Source organism: Panthera tigris, chromosome C1 (genome assembly GCF_018350195.1).
Source record: "Panthera tigris isolate Pti1 chromosome C1, P.tigris_Pti1_mat1.1, whole genome shotgun sequence".
NCBI lineage: Eukaryota > Metazoa > Chordata > Mammalia > Carnivora > Felidae > Panthera > Panthera tigris.
Window position 1 is genome coordinate 98,299,165 of NC_056667.1, and position 17,992 is coordinate 98,317,156.

The following is a 17,992-nucleotide window of genomic DNA, read 5'->3' on the forward strand; positions in this document are numbered from 1 at the left end:
ACGCCTTGCTGCAGTCATAAATGAACAACCACATATTTTATAATGGCTGTAGCAGTGTAGCAATGTGTGGCTGTACCAGAACTTACTTATTCCATTATCTCTTGTTGCAAACATAGGCTGGTTGGTTCCTCTCTTTCGGAGTTCTGAAACCCATGCTTTGGGCCATTGTCCGGCTCTGGTCTGCACTTCTCCCGGTTGGCTGTTGGCCACTCTTCCTAAGCTCAAATTTCTCCTGACTCCATTGCTCACACCCTCTCCAGATGTTCTTTGGTCCCACTTTATGGATGGAATAGAAGTACAAACTTCCTAAACATCTCCTTTCTTTTGCTTTGAAATTAACGTTTACCCTTACCTGTCATTACATCTCTTCAGAGTGTCCAGGAGGAAGACAGCTCAACCTTCCTTCCAGGGACATCCTCTCACCTTTGTTCTTGATTCCTTATTACTCTCTCAGTCGTTTCTAATCTTCCATCTTTCTACATTCTCTCATGTCCCAAAGGGTGGCCTGCATATGGTAGATCTGGGTGGTCTGTGGAAATTATATTGAATAGCATTAGCTTATAAAGTGAGAGAGTTATTCCCTTTTCAGTTCTTCCTTAATCTTTCTTTAATTAGAATTTTTAAATGTTTATTTATTTTTGAGAGAGAGAGAGAGAGAGAGAGAGAGAGAGACAGAGCGTGAGCAGGGGAGAGGCAGAAAGAGAGAGGGAGACACAGAATCCGAAGCAGGCTCCAGGCTCCGAGCCGTCAGCACAGAGCCCGACGCGGGGCTCGAACCCACGGACTGCGAGATCATGACCTGAGCCATAGTTGGACCCTCAACCGACTGAGCCACCCAGGCGCCCTGATCTTTCTTTTATCTAAGAAGAAAATCTCATTTGGTGCTAGCAGTTCTCAAAACTTTTGCAACTATTTCTGTTTTAGCAAAGGAAATGAACTAGAAGTAAGAATTAAAGAAGGCTCAGAGGGGCGCCTGGGTGGCTCAGTCGGTTGAGCATCCGACTTCAGCTCAGGTCACGATCTCGCGGTCCGTGAGTTCGAGCCCCACGTCGGGCTCTGGGCTGATGGCTCGGAGCCTGGAGCCTGCTTCCGATTCTGTGTCTCCCTCTCGCTCTGCCCCTCCCCCGTTCATGCTCTGTCTCTCTCTGTCTCAAAAATAAATAAACGTTAAAAAAAATTTAAAAAAAAAAGAAGGGTCAGAGTTCAGACTTGGGCAGAAAACCTTACCTAGTTGAAATTTAATAACATTATTCTTTTTTTATGGTAGTGGTCATTTTATTTTCAAAGAAACATTTCACATGAAACACAGAGACTAATGTCGCAAACATACCTGTGCCTACTTCTAGATTTGACAAGTGCTAATATTGTGCCATATTTGCTGAAGGTGGTGTGAGTTGTAGTTCAACCCGAGAGGCAGAAAGCAGAACTCCTGGGATGGGGACACGTGTGTGTGTGTGTGTGTGTGTGTGTGTGGTATGTATTCATATGTGTATGATTATACACATAATCAGTGAATAATTTGTCACAGAGATTTGACCACGCACAATTGCGAGAGTTGGTTAAGCCGTCCCTGTAAGGCTGTTGTCTTTGTGTCTGATGTTGGAGCTTGACGTCTGCAGGGAAGGCAGTCTGGAAGGGAAAGTATGGTCTGGAAGCCATCCGAATTGATGGGAATCTGTGCTGTTCTCACTGCCTCCAACCTTGATGAAGCAACTGCCTTTCATCTTGGAAAACACATACTTGGCCCGGGAGTCAGAGATGCTGAGGGAGGGTCCAGGGGAACGTGGATCCGTTGCAGGCCCAGCTGTTGTGCTCTACCAGCACAGCGAGCCAGCAAAGAAGTGGCAAAGAAAGGCAAAAAACACCTTTCCCAGCCTTCTGAGCATAAAAAAACAAGATGGCTGCTCCTTTGCTTTCACCCTCTCTCCCCAAATCCTGCCTGAAAATATCTCTTGTGGCCCGTCTTAAGTAAAAACACACTAGCCAACACTTGGCATTATGACATGGTGTTTATTTTGATAGTTCCATCTGTCTGGTCGTATCTCTATTGATATAAAATTTTATTTCTTTGCAAATTCACTTAAGTTAAAAATTTTGAACTGAATTTTCAAAGGGCATATCTGATAAAGGGTTAGTATCCAAAATATATAAAGAACTTATAAAACTCAACACCCCCAAAATGAATAATCCAATTAAAAAATGGGCAGAAGACATGAATAGACATTTTTCCAAAGAAGACTATACAGATGGTCAACACACATATGAAAAGATGCTCAGCATCACTCATCATCAGGGAAATACAAATCAAAACTACATGAGATATCACCTTACACCTGTCAGAATGACTAAAATCAGCATAAGAAACAACAGGTGTTGGCAAGGATGTGAAGAAAAAGGAACCCTCTTGCACTGTTGGTGGGAATGCAGACTGGTGCAGCCACTATGGAGAACAGTATGGAGGTTCCTCAAGAAGTTAAAAATAGAACTAGCCTATGATCCAGCAATCGTACTACTAGGTATTTACTCAAAGAATACAAAAATACTAATTCGAAGGGATACATGCACCCCGATGTTTACAGCAGCATTATTGTGGGAACAGCCCAAGTGTCCATCGATGGATGAATGGATAAAGATGCGGCATATATATACAATGCAATATTATTCAGCCACAAAAAAGAATGAGATCTTGTCATCTGTGATGATGTGGTTGGAGCTGGAGAGCACAATGCTAAGTGAAATTAAGTCAGAGAAAGACAAATACCATGTCATTTCACTCAAGTGAAATTTAAGAAATAAAACAAGCAAAAGGGAAAGAAAAGAGGGAGAGGCAAACCATGAAACAAACTCTTAACCCTAGAGAACACACTGACGGTTGCCGGAGGGGAGGGGAGGGGGGTGGGTGAAATATACGGTGGAGACTAAGGAGTGCACTTGCTGTGGTGAGCACTGGCTGTTGGAAGGAAGTCTTGACTCACTATATTGTACACCCGAAATTAATATTACACTGTATGTTAACTGGAATTGAAATAAAAGCTTAAAGAAACATCTTGAATCAATTTAAAAGAAGACCGTTAGGGGCGCCTGGGTGACTCAGTCCGTTCAGCATCTGACTCTTGATTTTGGCTCAGGTCATGATTCCGGGGTCGGGGAATCGAGCCGCGTGTCAGGCTCCATGCTGAGTGTGGAGCCTGCTTGGGATTTTCTCTCTCTCTTTCTCTCTCTCTCTCTCTCTCCCTCTCTCTGTCTCTCTAAAAGAAAAAAAAAAAAAGAAGACTATTAAGTAAATAGAAAACAAAAAACGGCACATAAAATTCTTGCAGGGAGCACACAGGTGACCGAAGTTTGGGAAAAGCTGAGCTATCCTGTAATATTTCTTCAAAGAACACTAAAAATATGTGGTTTACCTTCTCGACTCTGATTGGCCTATTTTTTTGCCCCAAAAGTTCCTTCCTCTGAATGTGGTTTTGATTAAACCCCTACTAGGTTTTCTCTTCCTAGTTTCTGGTGTCATATTTGCAACTTTTTCCTTATTCCCCAGTTAGATTTCCCATCTACTTTCTCTGTGCTCTCATCACCTCATTTCCGCCGTGGCTAATACTGCATTTGTGAAAATCTGCCTTGTGTTTGTAGCTTTTGGTACGTTTGTTGTCCTCACTTGAATGTATTTGCCTAGAAGGAAGTGATTATTTTTTAGCCAGCCTTGTTATCATCTGAGGCCCATAATATAATGTGTTGCAAAGTGTTGGAGCTCACTAAAATTTTTTAAGAATTAAACTGAAGTCACAGAAGGAAGGTAGTCAGGTGGGGGTATTTCCATTTTATTTGGGAGAAAGGGAGGGAAACGGATGCAGGTTAAATCACTGTTTACCCAAATACTTAATTTATCCAAAGTCTTAATTAGTGGATGGAACAAAGATTAGGTCCTGGAATGACTGGTTTTTTATCTTGATCATCATCTTTTCTTTTTCTTTTCTTTTTCTACACCATTTTGCAAGGAATTAGTTAAAATGTATCCTAGGCTGTTAGTTATAGAGTGGTATTTTGGGTTTATTTGGAAGCATATAGAAATCGAAGTTAGCGTTTCTTTCGTTCAGGAGAAAACAGATCATTAACAAATTAGAATTTCACTATATCTGCACTGTTAGATACAAAATAATATTTCCCCAGTAAATAGTGCAGCCATTGACCGCTTTGGAGATTAACAAAGGAGCCATCAGCGTGGTCTGGAGTGGTTTGTTGAAGACTTGAGAAGGGCTGAGCTTGTGCTGAACTTGGGAGCTTGGGTTTAGAGAGAAGTGGGAAGGTCATTTCAGATGGAAAACAGTAAAATTGGGGGAAAAAAGTGTAGAAGACGGAACAACTTTTAGGCTTACTACACAGAGTGTGGCCCAGACTGGCAGCATTGAGCTCAGGAGAGCTTGCTAGAAATGTGGAACTCAGGTCTTTCCCAGGCTACAGGACCAGACCCTGCACTTTAAAGTCTGGGAGGCACTGGTAGATGCCATTTGTATGGGGCTGTAGAGTTTACTGCTGGCTAAAGGAAACATCCCATTTGACCCTCAGAATAGGTTAGATATGAATGAATTAGATAAAGATGTTTACTACCAGTGTCCAGTCTCACTGAAAAGAAAACCTGAAGTTTGGAGAGGTTTTGATTTGCTGAAAGGTTCCTAGAGCTGAGTTTCCAACTCAGGTATACAGATTCCTTTCCCTTTTCACACCACACCATGAGAAGTCATGCAATGGGGAGCTGAGCACGCCAGTACAGAAAGCGTGAATGTGGATTAGGTAGCAGCTGGCCCATACAGTGGGGATCTGGAACGTTAAGACATTTATCACTTATCCATTGATACGTTTTGGCCAGAAGAATGTCACGAGGAGTGTCTCAGGGAGACCAATCTGGTGGCATTGTGGATGAATTAGAGTTGAAAGAAACAGGACTTCGAGACACCAGTTATTCAGGGCATGATATTAAATATTTTCAATTAAAAAAAAATAGGTGGTATCTGTAAGTCACCCGACATTGACTGAAGACCCAGTTTGTGCTGGGCACTGGGCATCTGGGCGTGCTGTCATGATAGGCTTGCCCACGTAATGCTTTGGTTGAGTCAGTCAGTAACAGAGTACGAAGTGCAGAAAAGACTAACGGTAATGACAACAACAAAGTCATCTTCCATTTCTCCCATGAGGTGATCCCGTTCTCATCCTGGTTTTGCTATTAGTGTTATACGTGATCTTGAACGAGTCACTTAATTGCCCATTTTACCTACTTTAAGACCTAAACATCATACTTCCCATGACTTCACAGCACAAGATATTGTGATGAGATCATTTATGGGGGACGGTTTGGTTTCCGGAGTGGTATAAAAGCTTATAATGCTGTCGATATAAAATCACTTTTAAAACCTTCACTTTTTGCAACTTCAGAAATTTCAGTCCCCTGGTGCATTGTAGTCACCTAATTATAATGACATTGAAAGGGGAAGAAAAAGTGCAGCCATCTGTGACACTTGTTTTCCTTCCCTGGAGGGGGCTTTGGAGAAGGTAATGGCCTCTCTGCGGTGTTGTTGACCCCACTTGGAAGGAGCGTGGATGGTGGTTTCTGATTGTGGCTTTAAGACCCAGCCGCTGATGGGTGCGATCATTCGACAAGAATCCGTGGGCATGGCAGTTATAGGGTAATACAGACAAGATTGAGAGACTCTTTGGACTCTGGCGGAGAGAAGCAGGAGTTCTGGGCTGCACGTGTCTGACCCGTCTGGTGACATAACGCCACGGCTCTGTGTGTGCAGTTGAGGTCCCTGGGTGTACATGTGTGTGTGCACGCATGGCGTGCACACTGGAAACACTGCGAGAGGTGGGAGGAGGGCAGAGGAGATGAGAAGGTGAAAGCGTTCATCGGGCTTCAGGTTGCTGGGAATAATACTGATTAACACAGATCATACTGATTAACTGGGTTTCACTGCTCCCCTCTGTGAATTAGCGTGTGTATGAGCACCACCTCTTTGTTTCTGAACTGTTTTCTTTTTAAAAATTTTTAATCGTTTAATTGTAATTCCAGGATAGTTAACATACAGTGTCTTTATCCATTCATCTGGACACTGGGGCCGCCTCCATAGTTTGGCTATTGTAAATGAATGCTGCAGTAAACACTGGGGTGCATGTAGTTTCTGAACTGCTTTCCACACAGCGTAGCTTCTGCTGAGAATGGGAGTGTCCACGAAAAAGCACACTGCAGAGTAGAGGATCCTTTGAGCATTTCCTCTCTTACCTAGAACATTGCTTATCTTAGAACAGTCCAGATAAAAATATGATGTATTAACATATTTTCAACAAGCACCTAGAATAGGGCTTGGCGCATAATTAGAATTTAGAGAAGCATTTGCTGCTGTTATTAGCATTCTATCCCAGTCATTTATTTATTCATTCATTCACTTGCTGAGTGTGGGCTTCATGTGTCCAGGCCCTGAGTTGTTTGGTGTGGAAGCCCAGGAGTGGATCACACAAAGATCCTGCCCTCAGGGACAGAATATTATGGTAGGAAAAATAAGATGAGCAAGTACATAAATAGGATGGCATGAAGAAAATGATCTGTCTCTTACTAAGAAAGGTCTAGATGGAGCTTTTGGGGGTGAACAGAAGCAGGAGAGGGCTTCCGGTGGGTACGAAAGGAAGGTGGGGGGGGGCGGCGGCGGGAAGTGGTACCTGAGTCGCATCCCAGAGGATGGAAAAGGTTCAGAGACGCTGCTGAACCAGGTGAAGTGCTTTCCATGTAAAGCAAGTGGGAGGCACAAAAGCAGAAAATAGCATATTTAAGAGAGAAAATATAACTAGTTTGCTTTGCCCGATTGACGGCTCTGTTTTGAACATGTGTTTTGCTTCATCTCCAGAGTTCACGTGCCCCATATTTTTTCATTTCTTTGCCCTTCAATTAAGATCAGCAGATTATAATAAGGAGGGGCAGTTACTAACACGATGCAAGCGGCTTTGTAATTATAGCTGCTGCCGAATGTGTAATCTATCTGTTCTTGTAATTATTAAGGTTTTTATTTTTACAGACTGATTGCCTCCTGGCCTAAAACTTCCCTAACAGTATGCAAATAGGGGCCAGGAAGCAGTATAAATCTAGAAACATGATTTCTTCTGCCTTCTACAATAAATCACCCATGCAGACTGACCTGTGGTGGCTGGGTACTTCTCGGGAGGCCCACCGTCACTTGCCTCAAAACAGATTGGGGCTGCCTCATATCCTCGCAGCCTCACAGAGAGTGCAAAAATCACACCCTGGGTTTTACGTTCGCTTTCTGTTATGACACACACAATGTCAGGACTTCCTTTCTCTTTCCTTGACACTAATTCCATCATCTACTTGTGATAAATTACTCTGCCTTTGGCATTTTAGCTTATCCACTTAACAGCTGAATATGCCCCTACACCGTGGTGTGGAAGGAGCTCGGGGTTCACTGATGGATGGAGCCGAAGCTGTTGGCAGATCTCCTCCTTTTCGTGCCTCAGTCAGCACATCCGTCCAGTGGGGGTGTTACTATATGCTATAGCGAAATCACAGCTTCGTACTTTGTAAAACGCTTATTGTGTTTAAAGGTATTTTAAGATACCAGGTTCTAAATTAATGGGGATCAGTTCTTAAAATAAGATTTCTTCCTTAGTGAGACAGTTCTCACTGGAACAGACTGATTCTGTGTTTTCTGAATTCATTTGAAGCTTGAAATAATCATCCGGCAATGAGAACTAATATAAATGGAAATTCATAGCATATAAAGGCTGCATAGGGCTCAACAGCTTGTAAACCCGATTGTGAATAGCTGTAAGGCCCAGAACAATCAGAGACAAATGGTATATGTGCTCAATAATTATTTCTTGAATGAATGAGGGAATTTTTTTTTTAGGGGAACAACTATGTTTAGATTAAATAATGATTAAGTAGAGCTAAGGGTTATAAAGCGAGTATTTATTATGGGATTTTGAATTTCTTTACAGCTTATGAAAGTTGTCTATTATGTTTTAAAATAGTATCTACTTGGGAGCCTGGGTGAGTCAGTTGGTTAAGTATCTGACTTTGGCTCCAGTCATGATCTCACGGTCTGGGAGCTCAAGCCCCCCTTGGAGTGAGCTCCACTTCTCTCTCTCTCTCTCTCTCTGCCCCTCGCTTACTTGTGCCTCTCTCTCTCTCAAAATAAAATAAAATAAAATAAAATAAAATAAAATAAAATAGTGCCTACTCAAGTACATACTATGCTTACCTGCTTTAATAAAGTATTTTCATTTGTGTTCTCTGTATATATGTGTTATCTATCTATACTACTTCTCTCAATATATATTTTCTTCCTATATATACTTTCTATATATATTCTCTATATGTACTCTATAAATGTTCTCTCTGTATATACACACTATATAGATTCTTTCTCTCTGTGTGTATATATATACACTCTATATGAATATGCTCTCTCTATATTCTTTTACTGTATGTATATTCTCTCTCTAAGAGAGAGAGAATATATGTGTGCTGTTTTCTGAGACATTTAACTGTGCCACAAAAGGTTTTGTTTAGATGGTGAATCCAAGGCCAAGATACTCTTGGAGCCTGGTGCCTGCTTATCTGAACTGAGAGTGTAGTGTTTCAGAGCCGTAATGTCCCCCCCCCCCATCCCCACCTTCGCCAGTGTCATACTGTCATCCGTGTGCAGGGTCCTGAGCATCAGATGTGTCTCAAATGTAGAGGAGACCCCCTCACCCCCCAGAAAAAGCCTAAGGTGCTTTACAAGTGGGATTGCTGATGATGCTGTTGGTAGTAGATTGGGAAGCTTCCTTTTCAAGTCTCTCTCCTTTGCTTCTGATGTGTCTGGTTTTGTGTAGCTCACGAAAACACAAAAGCAAGAAACTGATCTTGCGGGGCTTGTGAGCCTGCTGATCGCGATCTCAACACTGATGGGTTTGTATGTTTGCTCCTTCAGCTCTACGTGGCCACGGAGGCCATCCTCATCGCACTGGTGGGGGCCACGCCGTCCTACCACTGGGACCTGGCAGAGCTCCTGCCCAACCAGAGCCACGGCAACCGGTCAGCGGGTGACGACCACGCCTTGGGGGACTGGCTGCTGACTGCCAATGGCAGCGAGGTCCGGAAGCACGTGCACTTCAGCAGCACTTTCACCTCCATCGCCTCGGAGGTAACACCAGTGGTGGCCGTCGGGAAAACAAGATCACGATCGCTGGGTGAACGTTTCTCCTGGTCCAGATGGAACCATTTTTCTGTCTTGTTGATTTAAATGTCAGCCACCTCTTCAAATAGCTGTCGGGTACATTGGAGAGTTTAAAGGAGAATGTCTTATGGGAACGCATTCTCTTTCCTTCTTGCTACCAACAGGAAAAGCATGAGCCTTACCAGACTGGTTAGATGAAGTACGATGTGCACTCCGGAAGAGCCACATTCCAATTACAGTGTCCTTTTATTTTTATTTATTTATTTATTTTTTAAAGTTGATTTATGTTTGAGAGAGACAGAGACAGAATACGAGTGGGTTAGGGGCAGAGAGAGAGGGAGGCACAGAATCCGAAGCAGGCTCCAGGGCTCCGAGCTGTCGGCACAGAGCCCGACGCGGGGCTCGAACCCACGAGCTGTGAGATCATGACCTGAGCCGAAGTTGGACTATAGTGTCCTTTTAAAAAGTGAATTAAAACTCTCATTTCTTTTTCTTATGTACACAAAAATTAGCCGAGTCAAGAGACAGAAATGTGGTGACTGTCTACAACATCCACAGTTTGTGTGGATTCAGTCCAGTCCTGTATGTAGACGACATGGGGCCCCTTGACTGTACAATATAGAATACAGGTGGGACCGCCTCGTGTGTGCAGGAAGCCTTACTTTGCAGGGGGCTTTGTGGCCAAGATAGTTCTGGTAAGGATCGCACCTTCTGGGCCAGCCCCAGGTAAATAAACCAAGGACGGATAGTCTGGTGAAGGAAACCCTGGCGTAAGAGGGGCACGGCTCACGCTCAGCCGGAAAGCACGTGTACTGGTTGTTAAAAAGTTGACATACTCAGTCCTTTGCCTGCTCCCCACAAGCTATCCATTTGCCCACCACCACCCTGGCCTAGCCCTTGGTCCCGGTGATCTCGTAACCATAGGGTTAATGCCTGGTGGGCATTGCCAGCTCCTGGTGCTGACTGTCATGCCAGTTAGCTGCCCCCAGATCCATTTGGCTGCCCCCCTGCAGGGCTACCAGAGTGCTCGCAGGTGCCCTGCCTGCATCCCCTGCCCAACCTCCCCTGTGTGTGTGTGTGCGTGTGTGTGTGTGCACCATGGCATCAGCCAGTCTTACCTGTTGCTGACTGTTTTGATTATCACCCTTTGGGCAGGACGTGCCAAAAACAGAACAGACACGAAGGGGCTATTTGCTTGGCTTCTCTTAAGAGTTTCCATTTGAAGGCATGATTACTGGATTAACGTTCCGAGCTCCTGCCAGGTAGTATATTTTCTATGACAACAATCCAGTCACGTCACCCCTCATTCAAAACCTCCCGCGATTCTCCCACTGCACACAGGAAACAGTGAAACCCACTTAGGGTGTTACATTCAAGGCCCTTTACCCTCCAAGCTGCGGCCCGGATGTACTTTTCCAGCCCCACCTGCACTTCGCTCTGCCTCCACTCTTTCCCACCCAAGCCCTGAGTGCTTGGCCTACCTGTTACCTCAGTAGGTAACTGACCTCGGAATGCCCTAACCTCACCCTTGTGTCCACCTGGTGAAATCCTAACCTTACCCTCTACTGCTCACCTTGACTGTCGCCTTCCCTGCGATGTCCTTTCCAGTCCACCCCCCAGAAGAAGCAAATACGCTTGTTTCCGCTGCGATAACATTTTATGTGCACTTACGTCACCCACGGTAGCTTGTGGTTCAACTCTGTTTCTTTTGAAGTCATTTGAGGTCAGAAACCATATTTTGGTCATCTTTGTACCTCTGTGGCCTACTAGCAACAATGACCGTCACCACAAGTACTAACCGAGTACCACGACTGCTAACCTATTGAAATAGCAAGTAGCACTGTGGAATGATGACTAACTATATGCTAGGTGTTGTGATATGCGCCCTGAACTCATTAACCTTCAGAATAATTTATGAGGTCAACGTTATTTTCCCCATTTTACAGGTGAAGAAATTGAGGCATCTTGAGGTCAGGTCAGCTTAGAGGGTCAGAGCTAGATTTGAAGCCAAGTTTGTCTTAACTGAGAGGCCTATGCTCTTAATTACTGTACTTTTTGGAAGCCTATCCCGTACAAATTGGTATGCACATCTCTTAGTTCTTTGACAGGTAACGGTAGCCAAAGAACTTAAAAAAAAATTTTTTTTAATTTGGAAATAATTTCAAACTGGCAAATTTCAAGACTCATACAGAGAATAAATACCCTTACATCCTTTAATTTCACCTATCATTACTATCTCTGTTTTTTCCAAGCCTTTTGAAAGTTCCATATACCATACTGTTGTTCTTTTATGCCCAAATACTTCTGCGTGTACTTCCTAAAAAGTAAAGGAATTTTCTTACATAACCACAGGACAATTACTAACTTCAAGACATTTATCATTGGGGCACCCGGGTGGCCCAGTCCGTTAAGCGTCTGACTTTGGCTCAGGTCACGGTCTCAAAGTTCATGAGTTAGAGCCTGCATCAGACTCTGTGCTGACAGAATTCTGTTCTGCTTCAGATTCTGTGTCTCCCTCTCTCTCTGCCCTCCCCTGCTCATGTTCTGTCTCTCTGGCTCTCTTCTCTCTCTCTCAAAAATAAATAAACATTAAAATATTAAAAAAAAAAAAAGAAGTTTAACATTGGTTCTATATTTTAATCTACCATCCATACCCAATTTTGTCACTTGACCCAGTACTGTCCTTGCTAGCACTGGTTTCCCCCTCTTGTACTCAGTTCCGTTTTAGGGTCACATGTTAACATTTAGTTGTCATGGCTCTTAGGGTCTTTTCACCTTCAGCCTTTTCCTTTTATGACATCGATACTTTTGAAGAAGACATACCTCCCCTCTTTTTAAAAATAAGAATGTTCTCCATTTTGGGTCTGTCTGATGATTTCTCATTAAGGTTACGCATCCGAAGTCAGAATAGTAATAAGTAATATGCCCTTCTGGGTCACATACGCTATCCATCTGTCCCTTTTTGGTGATAATTTTGATCAGCCACTCCAGGTATTGCTTGACTTTTCCCCTGTCCAGTGAACATTCTTTTCATTTCCAGGAATATGTAATCTATGGAGAAGCACTTCAAGATTATGCAAATGTACTCTTCCTTATCAGAACACCCCACTCCAAATTGAGCATCTTTTCATGATGCTTTTGTAAACCAAGCTAAGACTATGATGGTTGCAAAATGATGATTTCTTTACTCTAGCACTTCCTCCATATTTACCAGTTGGCATTCTGCGCCCCCCCCCCCCGCCCCGTTTTTTTGAAGTATAGTTGACCTATAACATTATATTACTTTTAGGAGTACAACATAATGATTCAATGTTTGTATGAATTGCAAAATGATCGCCACAGTAGGTCTGGTTAACATCCATCACCATCCATAGTTACAAAATTTGTTCTTGTGAGGAGAACTTTTAAGATGTATTCTTTTAGCATCTGTGCATTATTATCTGTTGTCACCAGGCTGCTCGTTACATCCCCAGGACTTACGTATTTTATAACCTGAAGTTTTTACCTTTTGAACCCCTTTACCTATTTTACCCACCCCCTCTACCCCCTCCCTCTGGCAATCACCAGTCTGTTCTCTATATCTGTAAGCTTTTTTTTTTTTTTAAGATTTCCATGGCATTCCATTTTTAGCTGGAAGCAAAACCCTTTCTTTTCCCTTGTCCATCTGTATGCCTGGCTCTCTGTCCCTATCTCTCTATCTCTTTCTCTTTCTCTATCTCTCTCTATCTCTCTCTCTCTCTCTCTCTCTCTCTCTCTATCTCTATCTCTATCTCTATATATCTCTACCTATATATCTATCATTAGTATGTACTTATTCGTCCCTATTCTTAATTATTTATAATTTTTTACCATCTTTAATTATTTTGGTGCTCAAATTATCCCCAGTTTACCAGTAGGAATCTCTTCAAGCTGGCTCTTGTGTCCTTTTTAAAATATTTATTTATTTCATTTATTGACTCATTCATTCATTCATTCATTCATTCAATTATTTGTTTTAAAGAGTGTGCAAGTGGGGGAGAGGGGCAGAGGGGGAGAGAGAGAATCTCAAGCAGGCTCCACACTCAGCAAGGAGCCCAACACAGGGCTCTATCCCACAACCATGAGATCACGACCTGAGCCAAAATGAAGAGTCAGACCCTTAACTGACTAAGCCACCCAGGTGCCCCTCTAATTTTTTTTAGTTTTTATTTTGAATATGTATTGAATTTTGTCAAATAGAGCAATTTGCAATGTTTGACATCAATTGCAGCGATTATGTGGGTTTTTTTTTTTCACCTTCTACTATGGTGGATTGTCCTGATTGACTTTCAAATATTGAACCAGGTTTGCATCTCTTGATGGCATATTCTCTGTATATATTGCTGAATTCTGTTTGCTGATATTTTGTTAAGAATTTTTGCTTCTGTATTTATGAGAGATATTGATCTGTTGTTTTCTTTTTTTGGACCTTTGTCTGGTTTTGGTATCAGGGTGCATTCATAAAATGAATTGGGAAGTATTCCATTCTTTTCTGTTTTCTGGAAGTGATTGGGTAGAATTGGTGTTAGTTCTTTAAATATTTGGTAGAACTTTCCAGTAATATCATCTGGGCTTTTTTTTTTTTTTTTTTTAGATTTCTTTTTTGGGAGTTTTAAAATTATGAATTCAATTTTCTTAAAGGTTATGTAGCTGTTTAAATGATTTATTTTGTATTGTGAGTTGTGGCAATTTGTGCTTTTCAAGGACTTGGTCGATTTCATCTAAGTTGTCAGATTTACGTGTGTAGAGTCGTTCATTGTATTACTTTATTATTCTTTTGATGTTTGCAGAGTCTGAAATGAAATCCCCTCTTCTATTACCCGATCTTGGTAATTTGTGTCTTCTGTCCTATTTAATTACTTGTCAGTCATACAAGCTTGTCAGTGTTACTGATTGTTTTAAAGAACCAGCATTTTGTTCATTGATTTTTCCCTGTTATTTTTCTATTTTTAATTGTATTGACTTCTGTTCTTACCTTTATTATTTCCTTTCTTGTGCTTGCTTTGAGTTTCTTTTCCTCTTTTTCTTTTTAAGGTTATAGAGTTGGTAGCCTAGATTTTTAATGAGTCTTCTTCTTTACAAATATAAGTGTTTTAGTGCTATAAATTTTCCTCTCATGACTGTTTTAGCTGTGTCCCACAAATTTTGGTATGTTGTATTTTTATTTTCATTTAGCTCACTGTATTTTTTTTTCCTCCTTAAGACTTCCTCTTTGACCCAATGGTTACTTAGAAGTCTCTTGTTTAGTTACCTAGTGTTTGGAGATTTTCCTGTTAGCTTTCTGTTTTTGCTTTCTAGTTTGATTCCATTATGGTCAGAGGACAGTGTGATTTCAATTTTTTAAAAATTTGTTATGGTTTCCTTTATGATTCAGGATGTGGTCTCTTTTGGTATATGTTCCACTGGCACTTGAGCAAACTGCTGCTGTTATGTGGAGTGTTTTATAAATATTGTTTAGATCCTGTTGGTCAATGGTATTGTTGATTTCTTCTATATCCTTGCTGATTTTCCGCCTAGTTGTTCTATATTGTTGAGAGAAGAGTATTTATGTCTTCAATTATTATTGTAGATTTGTTGAATTCTCCTTTCACTGCTCCTAGTTTTTCCTTCATATATTTTTTAGCTCTATTTAGTCTATACATATGGATGATTGCTATGTCTTCTTGATGGACTTTTTCTTTTTATCATTTTATTATGTACCTTGATGTCCCTGGTAATTTTCTATGTTCTGAAATGTGGTTTGATACTAATCTAGCCACTCTTGCTTTCTTCGATTAGTTTTGTTAGCATGATATGTATTTTTCCACTTTACTTTCAACTTGTCTGTATGTATGAAATTAGTTTCTTGTAGACAGCACATAATTGGGTCAGGTTTTTAAACCCACACTGTCAATCTCTCTTTATTTATGTTTTTTATATAATTTACATTTAATATAATTATTTATACGATAGAACTTACCTCTTCTAACTTATTATTTTTTATTGTTTTCTGTTGTTGGTTTCTTTTCTTTGATTTTTCCAGTCTTTCTGTAGGTTATTTGAACATTTTTAGAATTTATTTTGACTTACCTGTAGTATTTTTTATAGCTTTTTTAGTGATTGCTCTTGACATTGCCTTATATTTACATAACTTATCACAGTCTATTGATGTCATATCACCAGTTTGAGTGACGTACAGAAATTCTACTTCACTGTACATTCCTTTGCCCTCTCCGGTTTATTTATATAATTGTTCTAAATATTTTTCCCACATACTTTTAGAACCACATTACATAGTGTTATCATTTTTGCTTCAACCATCAAACGTAATTTAGAAAACTCAAGAGAAGGAAAGTCTAACATATTTACCCCAGTTTTTTCTTACAGTGCTCTTTTTTACTTCCTGATGTTCCACGATCCCCTTTTTATGTTTTCTTCCTTTTTAGAGAACTTCCATTCGCCATTGTCTTAGGGTAATTGTGATGCTGGCACATTCTCTTAGTTTTCCTTCATCACTTATTTTCACTGGTAATAAAATTCTTGGTGGACAGTTGATTTCCTTCAGCATTAGAAACTCCTGTGCCACTTCCTTCAGGCTTCATGGCTTCTGATGAGAAATATGGTGGTATTTGAATTGCTTTTTCTTTTTTTTTTTCCTACAGGGAATTTCCCTCTTGCTACTTTCAAGATTTTTTTTAGTGTTTTAGTTGCTAGTGTTTAGAAGTCAGATTATGATGTTTCTTGGTGTGAATTTCTTCAGGTTTATCCTGTTGGGGATTTACTGAGCTTCTTGGATCTGTAGGTGTATGGCTCCTGGCAAATTGGGAAATTATCAGCTGTTATTTATTCAAGTACTCTGTTTTAACACTTTTTTCAATGATAATTCATTTTTGAGAGAATGAGAGAGCGTGAGCAAGCATGAGGTGGGGAGAGGCAGATAGACAGGGAGACACAGAATCGGAAGCAGGCTTCAGGCTCTGAGCTGTCAGCACAGAGCCGGACACAAGGCTCGAACCCACGAACTGTGAGATCATGACCAGAGCCTAAGTCGGACGCTTAACTGACTGAGCCACCCAGGTGCCCCTCTTATTTATTTATTTATTTATTTATATTTATTTATTTTTAATTTTAAGCTTATCCTCTTCCCCTTTTCCTTCCATAACTCCAATGACAGAAATATTAGGGTTTTTTTTTTTGCTCTAGCCCCATAGATCTCTGAAGCCTCATTCATTTTCTTCTGTCTAGTTTATCTTTGTTTTCATATTGGAGATTTTCCTTTACTCCATTTTCACCTGTATTGATTCTTCCCTCTGTCTCTTTCATTCTGCTGTTGAACCCACTCATTGCGGTTTTTTAGTTCTAAGCTTTCCATTTTGTTCTTTTTTAGTATATTCTCTTTATTCGGTGAGACTTTCTGTATTTCCGCTGGGTCTATTTTGTCATCTGTTTGAAGCATGTTTGTAAGTGCTCCTGGAAGCATTGTTATAATGGCCGCTTTCACATCTTTGTCAGATAGTTCTAACATCTCTGCCATCTCAGTAGTTGTCTTTTTTGTTTGTTTGTTTGTTTTCATTCTACTTTGAGATTTTCCTGGTTGCTGGTATCACAAATTATTTTTGTTTGAAACCAGCACTTAGGGGGATTATGTTAAGAGATTCTGGGCCTTAAGTAAATCTTCCGTTTTAGCAGACTTTCTCGGACACAGCTCTGGCCCAGGAAGAGGGGAGAGGGGCCTCATCACTGTCCCATGGTGGTGGAAATCCCGTCTCCCCGTGGTCGCACCGCCACCAGTGGTGGTGGCGGTGGTATGGAGGGTTCCTACTGCAGGCGGCAGGAATGATCGTGCTGGCTCACCTGTTTGTCTTTTTCTGACACACCCAAGTGGAGTAAGGTGGGGTCACTTATTACTACCCAGCCTGGGGGGAAGGGTTAGTTTCCCCACTTAGCCTTTGCTGTGGATGGGGTTGGGGCCATAGTTGGTTTTTGTTTCTCATGGTGGTGATTGGCCAGAATAAAACGGTTATAATCTAACAATGTTCTGTCTTTCTGGGCTGCCCCTTTCCCAGGCCTTTGGCTGGAGAAAGTAGGTTTTGTTTGGGGCTTCTTTTGTAATTTTCTTGGCATTTCTAAGTTGCTGTCTTCTTCAGTCCCCAGTCTTGGGCATGTGAGGCAAAGAGAAACCTGGGGAATTCACCACTGGCTCATTCCTTGGGTCCCAGGGACTTGGCTGGTCTTCCCTCCGTCTTTCAGAGTTTTCTTATGTTTGCGTTATACCCGATGCCCAGGGGTCTTAGTGGTATCTATTGGGAGAAACAAGGAAAAGTACGTTTATTCCATTTTCCTGGAGCTGAAAGTCCTCCTGTGTCCTTCTGATGTGCCCATCATTTGGGGGGGGGGGTTGAAAAAATTTTGGCATAACAACATATTTCAGGTTCATCTTTTACCCCCCCCTCCACCCCAAATGTGGAATTAGTCATTTCTCCAAAAAGCCCTTGTTCTGTTTATAAACAGTCCTCATAGGATTTTGCGGTGGGTGAGAGCCGTAAGTCTGCCCTCCAACAAATCCATTACCATATTATACTGAAAGTGGATCTCGGACCAGATTCTGCCCCATATAGAAGCATTTATCAACTTAATTCTTATTATCAGAGAAGCACAAAATAAAATATCTTACAGGCTTGAGAAGTCATAGCTTTATGGTTCTATCGGTACTCTACAGTTTGCATATCAGGTCACTACAGAAAAACTCCAGTTTTCCATAGTGAGAGTACTGA

The 17,992-nt window shown here is 41.4% G+C and overlaps 1 protein-coding gene across 1 annotated transcript in view; it reads left to right on the forward strand.

Moving 5' to 3' along the window:
• The window catches only part of SLC22A15 (solute carrier family 22 member 15), an 80,854-nt gene that overhangs the window by 7,011 nt on the left and 55,851 nt on the right, over positions 1-17,992 (forward strand). The window contains exon 2 of the mRNA XM_042993809.1: positions 8,976-9,188. Coding sequence (XP_042849743.1) covers positions 8,976-9,188 — 213 coding nt within the window. The remainder of the gene's footprint in view (positions 1-8,975; positions 9,189-17,992) is intronic.